The sequence below is a fragment of the Camelus ferus genome, chromosome 25 (genome assembly GCF_009834535.1).
Source record: "Camelus ferus isolate YT-003-E chromosome 25, BCGSAC_Cfer_1.0, whole genome shotgun sequence".
Classification (NCBI taxonomy): Eukaryota; Metazoa; Chordata; class Mammalia; order Artiodactyla; family Camelidae; genus Camelus; species Camelus ferus.
Genome location: NC_045720.1, coordinates 31,444,277 through 31,460,365, shown reverse-complemented (window position 1 = coordinate 31,460,365; position 16,089 = coordinate 31,444,277). Strand labels below are relative to the sequence as shown.

The 16,089-nt window shown below is 43.8% G+C and overlaps 1 protein-coding gene across 2 annotated transcripts; it reads left to right on the top strand.

Annotated features, from left to right (window-relative positions):
* Positions 1-922: 922 nt before the first annotated feature.
* On the top strand, positions 923-8,530 carry OSR2 (odd-skipped related transciption factor 2). Of its 2 annotated transcripts, none has more exons than XM_014565412.2 (4): positions 923-1,310; positions 5,305-6,073; positions 7,085-7,184; positions 7,943-8,530. In XM_014565412.2, exons 2-4 carry the CDS (start codon positions 5,418-5,420, stop codon positions 8,123-8,125), a joined length of 939 nt encoding a protein of 312 aa, XP_014420898.1. In that variant the 5' UTR covers positions 923-1,310; positions 5,305-5,417; the 3' UTR covers positions 8,126-8,530. The 2 variants fall into 2 exon arrangements, with proteins under 2 accessions (XP_014420898.1, XP_014420899.1); XM_014565413.2 differs by having other exon boundaries at positions 924-1,310; positions 8,025-8,530.
* Positions 8,531-16,089: the final 7,559 nt, after the last annotated feature.

Below are 16,089 nucleotides of genomic sequence, written 5' to 3'. Positions count from 1 at the left end.
TAGAGGAACCTGAAAAATGTATCACTACAGATTACAATCGTAATCACTAATTCGATTACGTTTCCTGGCGACTGAACTCTAATGGGGAGGGGAGAAGCTGGGAATGAAAAAAGATGTACACGTTTGAGAACTTAGAATAATATTTTCCTAAATATTAAATGATTGCTTGTCACCCACTCCAGATGGATTCTTTATTGTTTGCCAATGGGTTGCAGATGCCCACGCTTTTAACCAAGTTGGTTAACTGCTTATGAAATGTACATTGTAGGATTAAAGCTTAAATATTGGAAGTAATTTCTCCTGGGACATTCCACATATTTTTGCAGTAATTACAAAATTAGTCAATTGTCACCTCTATAAACAAACCTCGTTTTGAAAACTGCAGGCGAAAGCAGACTACATGTAGTCATAATAGACCAAAAGTATGTACAAAACTGTATTGTAAGTTGAGGGAAGGTTGATACATGCTGGAGAATACAATCTAGAAGTGATTGATTTTATCTACGCAGAAGATAGTTAACGTTAAAATTGTTAAGATGTGGAAATGAACGCTGCGAGGGCGCCAAGTAAAACTACAAAATGCCCTTTGGGTTTGTCTGCGGGGTCTTCGGGAGGCAAGGAAGACAGTTGTTCGGTTTCTAATGTTATAAGGGAAAGTGGCACCGAGAAGGAAGTGGGTGCGCTTTGTGTTTGTGTGTGAGTTTTGAACTGAGTCACCTTGGCTTTGCCTCTGTAACAGGGAAACCTCGAGCAAACCTGTGCCTTTAAGACTCAGTTGCTATCCAAACACAAGTAAACAGAGTGGACCATTAGCGGGCTCCGGGCGTGGAGGCGGAGCCTGGGCTCAGTGGGCCCGGCTAGGCGGTGGGACGCCCGCCCGAAGGGGAGGCGGGGCCGCTACTAAAGCCGGAGACTGCGGGCCGCGAACAGCCTGGGGAGGGACGCGGGAGGGGACAGAGCTCGGCGCGCTCGCTGCTGGAGGGTGATGGCCCTGCTAGGCTGCAGGCTCCGACCTTACCCGGAGTCGGCTTCGAGAGGCTCGCGGCGGCGCGAGGTTCCAGGCGAGCGCTGAGCGCCGGGGCCAACCACCCCGGGTCTTTACACATTCTGCGTCCACAGACTCGGACGAAAGCGAGAATCTGTTCTCGTTCTGGCTACTCGTCGTCCTCCGGACCATGTCTGCGGCTCCCGGGACTCCGCGCGGAAAAAGAAGTTTGCCCGGCCTGGACCCAATGACCTTTACAAGCTGTGCGTCTGACTGCCTGGACCAGATCTGAGTGGCGCTGCCCAGAAGGACCTTTCTGCTGGAGGTGAGTGTCCGCTCTGGGAAGGGGCTGCAGCCGCCTAAGTAAGGAAGGCTGCAGAGGGGTGAAGGAGGGTACTCAAATTCTTGGTTCAGCGTGCCACAAGTTCAGAAGCTGTGCAAAAGAATCATATGGATACAATCCCGGGGCTTTGTATTTTTCACTTTATCAGATCCCAGGCACGCCACTCCTAGCTAACACGCAACGACAGACGCTTTCATGTACTGTTTCTAGTTTTGTTTTGCGACATTTAATCTAAGCATTCAGCAAGTCTTCTTATAAAAGCTGATCGACGTACGTCGAGATTAAACCCACAAGCCCATGGTTTTTCTGCCTGCCTTAGTATTCCTGGTCCACCGCTGCGCGGACAGGCCGGGACACACAGTGCTTGTCTAGCCAGCGCGTTTCAACAGGAGAGTAATAGTTCAATCCTAGGTAATTCTCCAACCTTGTGCGGGTCTTTTGATTTTCCTCCACCCTCCAGTCTGGGAGGAGGAGGCAGAAGACAAATTCCCCTAGGGTTTAAACGCTTGGATTCTCGAGAAATGGCAACAGAGAGCAGAATTGCGTTGAAGGAAGGAGGGCGAAAAAGGTGTCTGGAGGGTGCGCTGGCTCTGTCTCCCTACCTGTTAGCAGGGAACAAAAGAGGGCTGGCGTTTCCTGGAGCGAAACGGCGCAGACAGCTACTTTCTCTGCTAAACAAACTGCAGTCCCGAGCAGAACAAGAAAATTACTCACGCAGGGGGAGTGAGGGAGCAGAGAGAAACAGAACCCAGCTTATGTGGAAGGCATCTTAATTTAATTAACTCCTTGGGAAGGCAGAGGCGCAGTGAAGGGGCAGGAAATTCGCCGTCGTTTCTCTCTGTTCACCTGATCCAGTCTGCCCATTTTAATTTTATTTTTCAAAAAATGATCTCCTTAGATCCACCTGGAGTGTAGCTCTCTGATTTATGTGAAGTTCTGTTATGGCTTGGGCCGAGAAATTCAGCGAGCCTATGGATTCATCAGTTATTTCTTTCAGACTCCAAAGCACAGGTTTTAGCAGATGACCCCTGACTGTATATTATTTTTAGATAATCAGTGTAGTAACACATTACCAAAGAGCGAGATTCCTAATCAAATTACCACTGCCTTTTTTCCTCCAATGTTTTGAAAGCTTCACTGAACTGAAATTAGTATGTACACCTCTCACTTGTCAGCCAGTGAGGTGAATTTTTACCAAAATTCTGTGTATGTCTGAAATTCTTGTGAAGAAGACTGATGAAAGAAAACTAGTCTCAGTTCCACTTAAACATTAATGTCTTTTCATTGGTTTAAGTTTTTTTTTTTCTTTGCAAAATTAAAAGTAACTAATGGTCCAAGACGGGATGGTGGAGAAGTGACAGCAGATGACGGCTGTTACTGCTTGAAACTGAGTGTGAGAACTACATGTTCAACTCTAGACAAAACGAAAGTACTTTGGATCCCTGCATTGACTTAAAATATCTTTTGACATAGATTTCCAGCTACTCAGCAGGAGAGTGGAAATCTAAACTCCCTAATTATCTATGGCAAAAGTATTTGTTGGATATTTAGGGTTGTACAGTTTCTGAAGGGTTTGCTATTCTATGAAGAAACTATTTGACCTGCAAATTAAAACGAATACATACTATGAAATAGCACTTTTGTGCCACCATGAAGCTGAATTATAATAGAGGTGTTAATTTTTGTGTTTTAAGACATTTGGTGCAAAAGAGAAGGAATGTGGCACTTTTTGGTGGCAGAATTAACATGTAACCTTTATGGCAGAGTTCACTTTGTGCATTTGGAATAAAATCACAGGTCCTGATATTCCTTCAGTCAACAGCATGCACCCACCACTCCCCAGACGTACATACACAGAGAACATGGTGGGAATTGCACTTTGCCTCCTGTATTTATTTCTAAGAAATCTAGTCTGGGAATACGCCCAAATAATAATTTCAATTTCCTCTCTATGGTGGAGGCTGCTTTTTAACACTACGGGAAAAATAATATTTGGAATCTCTGGAAAATCCTCCTTATGCAAAAAGAAGGAAATAAAGGTATTATGTATTATTTTTAATGGAAGAGGAAATAATCAGATAGATTACCAGGGATGTTAGTAGAATCCTTTTCCCCTACCTCTCTAGGAGAGGGTTTGAGGGTTGCCACTGAACAGAAATGAATTGTGATTTGTGGTGGGAAAGTTTATTACTAATGGAGGTTTACTGTTTCGGTTGAATGGTCTGACTGAGACCCTCTGACTGTTACACACCTCTCTTTAACTCCCCAACCTCAACTCCCAGACCGCATACCACCAGGCAGAAGCGGTTCGTTAATAAATCCCTGTCTCCCAGCCGTTCCAAACAGAGGAGGAGGAACGGAAGGTGTGGGTCTCACGGAGGCAGCCAGATTCTGCCTTGCAGGAGCTGCTGTGTCATTAGCGCAGCCCCTAAGCCTGCCCTCGGAGCCACAAGCAACACTTCACAACACACTGGAGAAGAAAATTTCAGGCTCAGAAATGGTTGGTGCAAGGGAAGTCTGGACAAACTCTCCCACCTTCTTGCTGGGTTCAAAAACCGTGCATAAAAGGTTGATGGCTCAGAAAGGCCTGCCTGCCCTTCTCCAGGGAAAGCGTTTAGCTGTGAGTCCCGCACCTGGGGGGGCCCTTCAGAGGCGAGACCCAGGCACGCCAAGCTGGCAGAACTCGCTGCTAAAAAGGGGCTGGCCGTGGGCCTACCCTGAAAGCAGGTGAGGTGCCCTGTGGAAACCGGGTCTGAAAGCCGACCTCCGTGTTGCCCTTGGGGGTGCAAGGAGAGGCAAGTGCGCGCTCCCTGCTTAGGCCCAGGCCGCAGACCCCGGCCGGCTTCCAGGTGGCAGGAGCAACGTCGCACTCAACTCAGGCAGAAAAACAAGCTTTCTTCAGCGGGGCAGAGCCGCGCGGTACTTGGTCTGCTGTGGCTCCCCTGCTGCTCCTTCCCTTTTCCTCCCCAGGGGGCCGTCTCTCCTGTCCTCTCTTTCCCGGGGCTTCATCGGTGTAGTCTCCTGTTGCCAGGTCGAAAAGTGCTCGGGCCTAGGGGCCTCCGGAGAGTCTGATGTTGGGTCTGGGAGAAGGGGCTCCCGCCTCTGGGTCGTTCTCCACCCCTACCCCCCACTGAGCCTGTGCATCTGGAAGGGATCTTGGTGGGGGGTAGGAGGAGAAGGCCCCTGGGAAGGAGGAGGGGGCCGTTCCAGGCCCAACCAGCCCCCGAGGTGTCACTTTTCTTTCCTGTGGCCCGTCACCGCTGATAAATGGGACTGTGGCAGAGAAGGGAAAAAGAAAACCTCGGAGGTCAGCACCGGGCGAGGCAGGCCGCTCCGAGGGCTCTGGAGGCCTGGGATCGCAAAGCCTCCCGGGCTGCTCTCCCGCACCCCTGGCGCGGTCCGGGTAAAGCGCTGGATCGGTGGCCACGGGGCGGGGCGGCGGGCTCCGGGTACAGCGCTCTGAGCCGCCCGGCTGAGCCCGGCCCTCCAGCCCAGATCCGACCCACAACCTGTCGTTCCCCGGGGAGTTCGGAGGAACCGCGGCGACAGAGGCTCAGCCCGGCCGGCGGGTGTTGGCACAGCGGGCTGTCACGGATGACCTAGCTTCGCCTGGCCTGGTAGGGGTGGGTGGGCTAGGCTGGGTGCCGCCTCTGCTGGAGCCCCTTGCCCGCGGTTCTTTCTCCCCCGCCTGGCCCGAGTCTTCCGCTCCTGGAATCCGTGCGTGCCTGGAATCCAATCTTCGATGGGTGATCCACTGGCCAGGGGACCACTTCTAGCCCGCCTGACACCCTGGACCCGGGGCTGAGCTCCCCTGGCAGGCGCTACTCGGTTCCCTCACCTCTCCTTTGGGAGGCCCTGGAGTAGGGTGGGGAGGAGGACTAAAAGGAAGATGTGGCAACCAACGTAGCACCAAAAGGCAGATCGAGAAGGCTTGGATAATAGTCACGACTTTCCTTTTCTCCCCTGCCATTTTTAGGGTTTTCTCTGCTTGCTGCTGTCCCTCTGGGTTTTCGTCGGAGCCCCACGCACACTCACCTCTGAGTCCTGGAAAAAAGGGGCGTCTCCCTCTGCCCTCCAACACTCCGGAAAATGGGGAGCAAGGCCCTGCCAGCGCCCATCCCGCTTCACCCATCGCTGCAGCTCACCAACTACTCCTTCCTGCAGGCCGTGAACACCTTCCCCGCCGCCGTGGACCACCTGCAGGGCCTGTACGGCCTCAGTGCCGTGCAGACCATGCACATGAACCACTGGACACTGGGGTACCCCAACATGCACGAGATCACCCGCTCCACCATCACCGAGATGGCGGCGGCACAAGGCCTCGTGGACGCGCGCTTCCCCTTCCCGGCTCTGCCGTTTACCACCCACCTCTTCCACCCCAAGCAGGGAGCCATTGCCCACGTCCTCCCAGCCCTGCACAAGGACCGGCCTCGTTTTGACTTTGCCAACTTGGCCGTGGCTGCCACACAAGATGACCCCCCTAAGATGGGAGACCTGACCAAGCTGAGCCCGGGGCTGGGTAGCCCCATCTCGGGCCTCAGTAAATTGACTCCGGACAGAAAGCCGTCCCGAGGGAGATTGCCCTCCAAAACGAAAAAAGAGTTTATCTGCAAGTTTTGCGGCAGACACTTTACCAAATCTTACAACTTGCTTATCCACGAGAGGACCCACACGGACGAGAGGCCATACACGTGTGACATCTGCCACAAGGCTTTCCGGAGGCAAGATCATTTGCGGGATCACAGGTAAGGTGGCCTGGGCAGGGAAGGGTGATTTTTTCAGAATATCAAGTCCTGGTTTACATGCCAAGTAAAAGCCCCTCTGAACTAAAATATATCCTCCAAACTCTGCCCCAGTAAACTACAACCAATCCCCAACATTTACCTTTTTCCTCAAAGGGCTGCTGCTGCAGAGGCATGCATGAGTTGCATGTGAGAGGGCCGTCCCCATTCTTAGGTATTTAAAATCTGCTGGGTTGGCCTTGGTCCTGGGGTCTGTTTTCCAGTTTCCTCCAGGTCACCCATAGCGGATGGGGCAGGTAGTCCTGATGACCCCAAAGACCTTCCATGGTGGGTACAGGTCCTGGCTGCCACAGTATCATTTCTGGAAATCTATTCAACCACCTCCACTGGGTTCCCTCCCTTCCCTGACTCACCCCCAGAGCCCACCACAGCAACCTCTCTTTTAAACTTGTTTGCGGGGGTCTTGAGATCACTGAATTTAGAAATAGCTCCCCATATTCCCTCCACATCGTAAACTCCGCATTAATAAAAGGCAACTGAAGACATACTATAATGTAAGTGTTTACATATGGTAAAAACTTCCCAGGAGTGGGAGTGAGAGTATCTTCTTCCTGGAGTCCACTTGCTCTTGTCCCCCAAGGTAGGATCCTCCAGGGCTGTTAAGGGATTTGCTAAAATCAGTTCCCTTAAACTTGGCCTTGCCTTACATCCTGATTTGACCAGTTTAAATCCCAGAAAAACCGTAGAGACCAGGAGGAGCTCATTCGGCACGATTTTGAGCTCCAGAATATGCCACAGAGGGCGATCAAGTGTAGATAAAGCCAGAGTCCGGTGAATGTTTTGAAGAGTCTGTTAGTTGAGGTTAACCATAAACAGAAAAAACACAAAAACAAAAATAATGGAAATCCTGTTTCTTTTTTCCCCCTACGACTTTGTAATTTTAAGTAATTGCCAAAAGAAACTCTTCACTGTGGTGGTAAATCCATTTCAATGAAACCTTATATTGACTTTCAGGTATATCCATTCCAAAGAAAAACCCTTCAAATGTCAGGAGTGTGGGAAAGGATTTTGTCAGTCTAGAACTCTAGCAGTCCACAAAACTTTACATATGCAGGTAAGTCTATTTTCTTTTTTAAAAACAACTACTGGTTCTGTTGTATCATTTTTGCTCTACAGAAGGTGCTTTAATGGCAGGGTCTTTGTCTTAAGAGGCTCTGAGTTAGCTTTCTAGGTGGGGAAAGCAGCACTCTTGATTTTTTTTTTCCATAGATGAAATTAATTTTATTTAACATAAATATTTATGTGTTTTTTTTCTTAAAGAACAGGCCACTCTCATTATTCCAAATCCTAATTTTAGAATTTTTTTTTCATCTGATCTGCCCTGCATTTAAAGCTTTCGTGTTTGGGAGGAAATAAAGGTAATTTTGATAATGGAGGCATGGTGAAATCCCATACGCGCTCTCTCCCAGGGGCCTCATAATTTGTAGGTTTCAGAACATTGAGGAATAGTTTAATTTTCCAGCAAAGAGGAGCCTTATTACCCGGGAGAATGTCGTTCCTTAAGAGAGGATTAAAGTTTTTCCTTCCCCCTTTTCCTGCCTATGACATGGTGATGAAATGTAAAGAGCTGGAAATCACAAAGCCCACCGCGGTGGCCACCGGCAGTTATCAGTGCAGTCGGCCCCCCCGTGTGTGCCTGCGCGTGTGTTTTCGTGATTGGAGGATTAGGAGCACAGATTTGTTCCTGCAAGTCCCTCTTTGTGGTCGTGCGTGTTATGTTAACGCTTGTGATACCGATAAGACAGAAACTACTGAGAAGGGTGCCGTGGCGGTGTGAAGGATTAATCCTTTGCTTGCTTCACATCTGAACAGGAATCTCCACACAAATGTCCCACATGTGGAAGAACCTTTAATCAGAGAAGTAATCTGAAAACTCACCTTCTCACCCATACAGACATCAAGCCCTACAGCTGCGAGCAGTGCGGTAAAGTGTTCAGGCGAAACTGTGATCTGCGGCGGCACAGCCTGACTCACACCCCGCGGCAGGACTTCTAGAGAAGCCCCGGATCTGTCCCGGGCCGCCGCCGCTCCCCTCCCCAGACACCTCTCCACGCCTCCCACATGGGGGGCCACCCCCAGCCCTTCACTGACCCCAGCTCTTCCCTGGCTGCAGCCGCACCTGCAGTTCCAGGAGGTTAACTCTTCTTCCCGAGGACTGAGAACTATAGAAAGCCACACAAGTACATCCTTTCACAAAGAACATATACTAGTTTCTTGTAGATATTCACAGCTCATTTTAGAGCTCTGTACATAATGTTGTGGGTCTCTGTTTTGTTGTGTTGTCTGTTTTTGTATCTTGTTGGATGCACCTAGATATGGAAAATGGAAGCCAAATTTATCTTTAAAGACTGTATTTCAAAATAAAACTTTTTTCTTGTTTGTTCCAACACTCCTGCAAAAGTGCGTTGCTATTTAACTTCTGTTTTTCCTCTGGATTCTGGAAGAGTGGCATGCCTTGAAAACAGTCAGTATTGAAGGGCCTTCTTCATCCCTAGGCGTTTAAAATAAGACTTCTAACAATTCTCTTACTGAAACTTCATCTCTTCCCTTCTCATACTGTGGCATTTCGGAACTGGTCAACTGTGCTGTCTTTTTGGCTTTTGAAAATATTAAAATGGATACCCTGAGGTTTTATCCCCTTTTGTTTATTCTAATACCTTGTGTATTAGCCCTTCAGATAAAAGCAAAATAATAATCACTAGTAATAACAAGCAACTCCAATGGCTGAGCTGCTTGACACACAAAGAAGCATGAGGAAAAAGAAGAGAAGAGAGCTTCTCACCACTTCACTTTTAGAAGTCCTTGACCTGTTGTCATAGTTTATGATGGGTGACTTCTCTCACCATTAGACTTTGAACACTATGATTTAGCTCTATAGACAGAGACTTTACCCCACCTTTGGAGGGGAAAAGTCTAAAATCCTCCTGCAGAAGAATGCTGGCAGGCACAACCTTCAGAAGATGGGGGACAAGAGGAGAAAGGAGAAACTACTTAGCTATGTTTGCATAAAATATTTTTCCCAAAGGTGGAGTTCTTTTCTTCTAGAAGGTTCAGATTTCTCTGCAAAGCAAACTGAGTTAGGTCACTAGCAAGGGTTCCATCACTGGTTGACCTTTTGTCCTTGGAAAAAAATGCCAGAAGTACAGGTACTTCTGTGTACAGGGCTCATGACAAGTATGTAATCAGCTTCTAAGGCATTTCAATTTGCTCCTAAATGGTTCCTGGGGAATATGACACTAGCATAATGACCACCCTGTGTAGGGTTTGGGTGGAAGGCTTTGGATGCAGATAAACAGTGTTACTATTGCAGACACCAGAAGGGAAATAATTGCACTTAAAGAGGGAACGTCAGAGGAGCCTGTGGCCCAGAGGCCTAGTTCTCGCAAACTTTAATACTGAACAACAAGGTGAATTAGATGCTCTCAGATTTTGTTTTTTCATTTGTATACTTGTGTGGGGATGGCATGTTCCATGTTCAGGGTGATGCCAAGCAAAACGTCCTACGTTTGTACCTTAGAATTCTCCAAAAGAATAGGTAGGGGTTTGAGGACTAGACTCAAAATTTCTCACCTGGGCCTTGTTCAGTACAACTTAGGAGGAGGTTTCAAAAACTGTTCCAGATTCACTGCTGACTCTGTTCACAGGGGTGCTGGCTGAAAGTCACTTCTACTTCTCATGAGAGGTCAATTCTCTCCAACAAAATGTCCACTCACCAAGCCTGTATGTCTAATGCTCACACAAATGCATTTCCCAACATGGGGTGGATCCAAAGACTTCACTGAGGAAAGGGGACAGAGATGGAGTGTAGAGGTGTGTGTAGTATTTAGAGGAATGAAACTGTTGTTTGGTTTCTTTTGTTTGCACAGAATTAACTCAGTGACCTCCCTACCCCTACTCCCTCAGGATCCTGGCCACCTTGGCACAGAAGATTTGAAGACATTAGGGCAGAGTTACACATTGACTGTCCCTAGAGCTCCCCTAATCCTGCAGGCTTTTTCCATGCAGTCAGTCTCGCTGCCCCACCCACCCCAACTGACTACCAGCAGCACAGTTCTATAGCACAGGGTTCAGTCGAATTATCAAAGAGTGACCCTTGCTCGATATCAAGTTCAGGCATAACCTTGAAGTCCCTGTCACGGGGATATACAGATAGGTGTGACCAGAATCCTCTTCCTCTCCATTTGTTTTCACTGAAAAAAATGGGAATCAGAAGTGAATGAGGAAAAACAGAGAAGGTGGAGAAAGCAGTTCCCCTACCCAGATACACACTAGTACAAAAGTTTAGGTAAACTTATTTATGATTTACTTATGTAGTTACTAATTTACCAAATGTTTATAATGTGCTTTTCACGTGCCAAGTCCTGTGCTAGTTTCCAATGATTTTCATAATCAGTTTCTGCCTTTCTATATCTACTGGCACCTTTTTTTGAATCTTGACTACCTAGATAATTTAAAATGTTTTAATAGGGCTTAATTTAACATTTTCCCTCAATCTGGACTCTTAAATCGAGCATCCGTTTAAGTTCAGAAAGGATCTAGATTCAGAGTAGATTCTTTCCAGATTCTTCATGATCTCAGGTGAACTTTTGAACAGTGGGTTCCTCTCCAAATTCTAAGTTTTGTTTTCTTTTTCTTTAGATGTCCAAGCATGCAGGAAATGAATCTTACATGAGGCACAGTTATGAAGCATCACAGGGAAAATATCTTGTAGCTTATGAAATTGATTTGCTGGAGTTTTTTTTGTTTTTGTTTTTGTTTTTTTGGTTTAGAGAAGAGTAATTATTTGAGTTTTAGATTAGCCTGTGTTTTTCTTCCTTACACCCTCTACCATAGTCAACTCATGAATCAATACTCCTGGCCAGAGACCAGGAGTGGAAAATGTTACAAGTCATAACCACAGTGCTGAAGAACTTCATGAACAACAGTTAAGTATTTAGCTGTGGCTTTAATCTCATTTTGGAATCTATTTGTGGGATTTCAAAAATAATTTCTAAAAATGAATTACATTGTAGTCAATAATTATAAACTTATAAATGTGTTTTAAGGGCACTTATTGATGCTAATATTGAAATGCAGGTCACTGTAGTGCTAGTACCTGATAAATGTAGTGATTAAAATTGTTATTTTGCATACGCATAGGTTCTGTTACATGAGGAACCTTTCCAAAATTTGACTCTAAGACAACTAAGTATTTAACAAGTAAACAAATCTAAAATCTCAAGTGGCAAATGGGCTTAACCACTGCTAGTGATGAAATCAGAGGCAGTTACTGGGGGTTTCTTCCACCGTTCAGTTGTCAGATGTTCGCACAGGCATTTGAACTTCTTCATTTAAATCATGTTCAATCAGGGAACCTTGTCCCAGTTTGGATTCTGGAGCGGCGGTCAACCCCTGGAAGGTCCTTGGGAAACATCGGTTCTTGGATACTGTCAGTGTGATAGACTAGATGCATTTAGATTAAACACAGTGTAGAATCTACAGCACAATTTAATATAAGAAGAGAATTACCATGGCATAACAGACTGCCTTTCTTATGACCAAAGTAATTTTACCATAATAAAGAGAAAAGGTTGATGAAACCATGTGACACTGGAAACAGAAACAGCTTTTTGTATTTTAGAGGATTATTTGTGTGTTATGTTGAGACTGTGTTTCCCAACTTTTCCTTCTGAAATGTAACTTGCCCCTGATAACTGCCTCGGCTGACAGCAGTGAGCAATAAAGGGAGTGGAGATTCAGAATGATTCAGCTTTGATGACCTGAGATATTTCAAGTTCATTCCTGTTTCTTTTCTTTATTGCATTTCCCACCCCCTCAACATAAATTACATTATTATCTAAGCCATATAACTTTTTTTCTTGATCCTATCCAAGGCAAAAACTGACAGTGAAAACTGTAACATAAGTAGCCTACAAGAGGAAAATTGTTAGGAAATTATAATGCTCTGTTAGGATGCTTTCTACTGCTAGAAACAGAAAACTTGAATTAAAGGGGCTTAAACAATAGGGGATTTATTATCTGACATAACAAGAAATTTCAAGTTAGGGTCCAGGGATTTGTAATTAATTAGGATTATCCAGAGCGAATTCTTCCTATTTTCCTCTTCTTCCATCTGCAGTGTGTAGACCGGCTCCCTTCATGGCCACAAGATGGCTGCAACAGCTCCAACCTCCAGTGTTTCCTTCTTACACACATTCCATAGGCAGAAAAGGGGGTTACTTCTTCCTTGTTAGCACTTTTTAAGAGCTAAGAACTTCTCCCATAAATCCAACTTGTAGACCTGCCCTCATCTCTTATTGGCCAGAATTAGGTCACCTGCTCCCTTTCTCAGCCAGTCACTAACAAGGAGAATAGAATTATACTGTGATTCACTTAGACTAAATAAAATTCACCTTCTATGCACTGAAGAGGAGACAGCCTTCCCTGAAGTTCTTGGCTGTCTGAAAAACCTAAATTCTGTTAGCAAGGAAGAAAGGAGAACTATTGTGAATATGAAGCAGATGTTAAAAATGAAGTTTCCATCAATAACCTCAGGTAGGGAGATTCTTATGTTATAAAAGCAGGTATTTAATGGCACATACAGGTATCCTCTGCTTTTTGAAAGTTCTCTTTACTCCACTTCGCTTTTATGAAAGATCTACCTGTTTTCACTAACTGGAAGGAAATCCAAAGAGGATTTTCACTTTTATGAAAAAAAGGCCAAAATAGCGTTTAGTATTTGTTTTGCAGGAGCTGCTAGAGAGCCAGTGTCACACCCAGAGCAGTGAGAGTGGCACCACCAAGCTCCTCTGGAAACTGGGTTCAGCACCTCTGCATCAAGCTGCTATAGCTTTGAACCGTGTCTGCAAGCGTCTGTGCTTTATCCCAATCTATTTTATGCATCCATTAGCAAGATGTGTCCTAAGGTAATTGCTTCTTTGCTTAGGAAGTGTTTCACTTCTATGAATGCTCTATTTTCAGATAGTAGAGTAAACTATATAACAAAACCTTCAAGAAACTAAACAGAAACAAAGACCAGCAGAAGATATTCCAAAATGTTAACATCAGCTATTCACAGGTAACAAACTAAGGGTCCATTTTCATTCTCATTTTCTGATTTTTCAACTCTTCCACAATGAGCAAGTGTTACTACTATAAAGGAAAAAGGTAATAAATGTTATTTTTAAAATCCAAGAAAAATCTTAATTTCCTCAATATTTTTATGTTTCATTTTGCTTTATTGCTTCTGAGCAGTCTTTGCTTGTCTCTCTTCACACCCACCCTCATGCTTCTTCTAAACCATTCCTTTCATTTAGTTACATCTTTGCTTTTAGATTCTTTTTCTTTCTTCCTTGATTTCTATTCAGATCTCCTTTTCTCTCTTTTCCCCTCTCTAGGTTTCTGTATCCTGGTTCTTATTTTTCTCCCTTTCAAGAGCTTTAATAATTGTAGCTCAGGGTTCCTCCAGGTGTGATCATTAGAATTATCCAGGGTACTTATTTTGGGGCCCTCCCTAAGTGCGTGAGTTGGAATTCCCAGTGATACAGACTCAGGACTCTGTATTTTAAACAAACACTTCAGGTAGTTCTAATGTGTATTACAGACTGAGAATTTCTGCCTTAACCTTTGACATCATCATCCCCTTCATCTTATCCATCAGCCATTTAGTAGGTGCCTACCATAATAAATGTAAAACAAATCTCAGCCCACTTTTTTTCCCCACTCACTGTCCTTGAAGTTGTCAAATTTCTGCCTGCCTTGGTTCTTACGGCTCTTCTATGGTCTCTCCATCTACTTTTCTTTTCTACTGCTGCTGTCCCCAAATTTGATTTTTCCTTTTCACATTAATAGGTATCTTTGATGTTTTATTTCTTCTCCACTCACTAATTTAAAGAGGCAAGAGAAGAAAGAGAATGTGATCATTGATTAAGATGAGAAAATCACAGAGAAGTAAAACTAATTCTCATTTCATTCTGTGTTGAAATATTGTCACCAAATGACCTGTTACTTTGGCTTCTGTCTCAGGAACATTAATTTGCTATGAGTAATGTTTTAGGTATTGAGGTGTGGGTGTATGCTGGTTTTAAGATCAGAGTTAAATGAAATTATTTTTTGAATTACTTATATTATCATTATACTAAAATTTCAAAGCTGGAGGCCATTTTGTGATGGAAAGAGCCATGGACATGAAGTCAGAAGAAGAATTTAATTCTTTTTTAAGCTCTAGAATGGTTTATCTACAAGACATTTAACTTCTCTGAGACTTAGTTTCTCACTTTTAAAATGAGAATTTGCTCCACATAATAAGATCTTTTCTAGCTTCACAAAAACTAGGGAATACCAAGAAATCATATCATTTGTCTCTCATAAAAAATTTTATTAACTCAATAAAAATAATTGTGGGTTTACAAATTAAGCTCTACTTGAAAATGCTATATCATCTGTTTCCCTAAAGCTGTTGAACTTTTAGTGACTCTTCAGAAGACTGTTTATTGAAAGTAATGCTTTTAAATTGAAAAATAAATATATTTATTATTTTTAGATGATAAATATGAGCATGCTTATTGTAAAAAAAATTCAATTAATTTTTAAATTATTTGACTGAAGTTAAAGTCTCTCATTTCTCCCTCCCCTACTAATGACCCTCTTAAATTCATTTCCCAAAGATGGCCACTATTAGTATATTTGGTATATATTTCTAGACATTTTGCTGTGGATATGCAAATTTAAGCATATATTTTAAAGCACGCACATAAAAATATGTTCATACTATAATATTATTTTGCAATTTGCTTTTTTCCCCATTTGACAATAAAACATTACATGTGGGGTCTATTTTTCTACATCAGCACAGATACTCTTCTAAGGTAATGGGAAAAAAAAACTCTAAGGGCTTTTAAACCTGAGGATTAATTCTTTCATTAGAATTTAATATGGAGAAATAGGAAAAATCATTGTTATTGAAATTATTTACAGTATTACAAAATTCCATCTTTAACTGACAACCTTTAGTCCCATATCTTTATGACAGCAGCTGAGAGAGTGCCTGAGGGTTTTGAAGATTCTTCAAGGTGTGTCACATTATGGTTCACATCAGTGCACACTGATATACCTCCCTGGCAAGAACTGAAAGATACAGTTCTTAAATCCCCCAGTGACCCATTATTCACGGATCATTGACAAGATAGAATGTAATAGCTCCTGTCTTTTTACCAAGGTAAACTTCCCAGTGAACCTCTACTGTCCAAGCCCTACATCTTTTATCTAAAAAAAAAAAAAAAATTAATCTATGAAAAAGAAACTACATTAGGTAGATAATACAAGTGCCCTCATATTCTTTGTTTTAATATTTATTGAGTGAGAAAATATCTGTTAAAATAGAGTAGCTGTTTAACCAAAAAGACAGACTGAAAAACTTTTTCCATATCCTACCTTTCAAATAGATCATCTGAAATTCAAGGGAAAGTGAATTGCCCAAAATCCCGAATTTGGAACATCCAGTTAAACTAAGATATTTTGCCTATTTAAGGAGAGCATTAAAACAGTAATTCAACTAGTATTATGGTTCAGAACTTCACATTCCCCATTGTTTTGCTATGGTCTGAAAAGTCAGTGCTTCTTCACCCCAAAAGTTATTTCACTTGTGAACTGGGTCACAGTCATAAGCTCCCAGAGGGACTTACTCACAGGCCTCTGCACTGTTTACCATGTGGCATGGTGCTTGTGCAACATCACATATTGACAGTGCTGTGTTGTGAATATCACTATGTGATGACAGGACATGGCCATGTTTTTATGTGACTCTGAGCCACGTACATCTGAATTTCCTTATTTTATGTTAATTTTCTTGACTTCTATAAGGTTTCTGTCCCATTTCTGTCTGCTTAGAGAGAGAGAAGGTTAGAAATAGAAAAATGATGCTCTCATTAAGTTGATTAACACTTTATTTCCTACCCAGGCAAAAAGAAAAAGGAAAAGGA

What these genes read in the sequence shown, in the direction of transcription:
- OSR2 (XM_014565412.2), top strand. Translation starts at nt 5,418, where the DNA reads ATGGGGAGCAAGGCCCTGCCAGCGCCCATCCCGCTTCACCCATCGCTG. An exon ending in GATCATTTGCGGGATCACAG is followed by an intron (nt 6,074 to 7,084) that starts GTAAGGTGGCCT and finishes ATTGACTTTCAG; the next exon opens with GTATATCCATTCCAAAGAAA. An exon ending in ACAAAACTTTACATATGCAG is followed by an intron (nt 7,185 to 7,942) that starts GTAAGTCTATTT and finishes ACATCTGAACAG; the next exon opens with GAATCTCCACACAAATGTCC.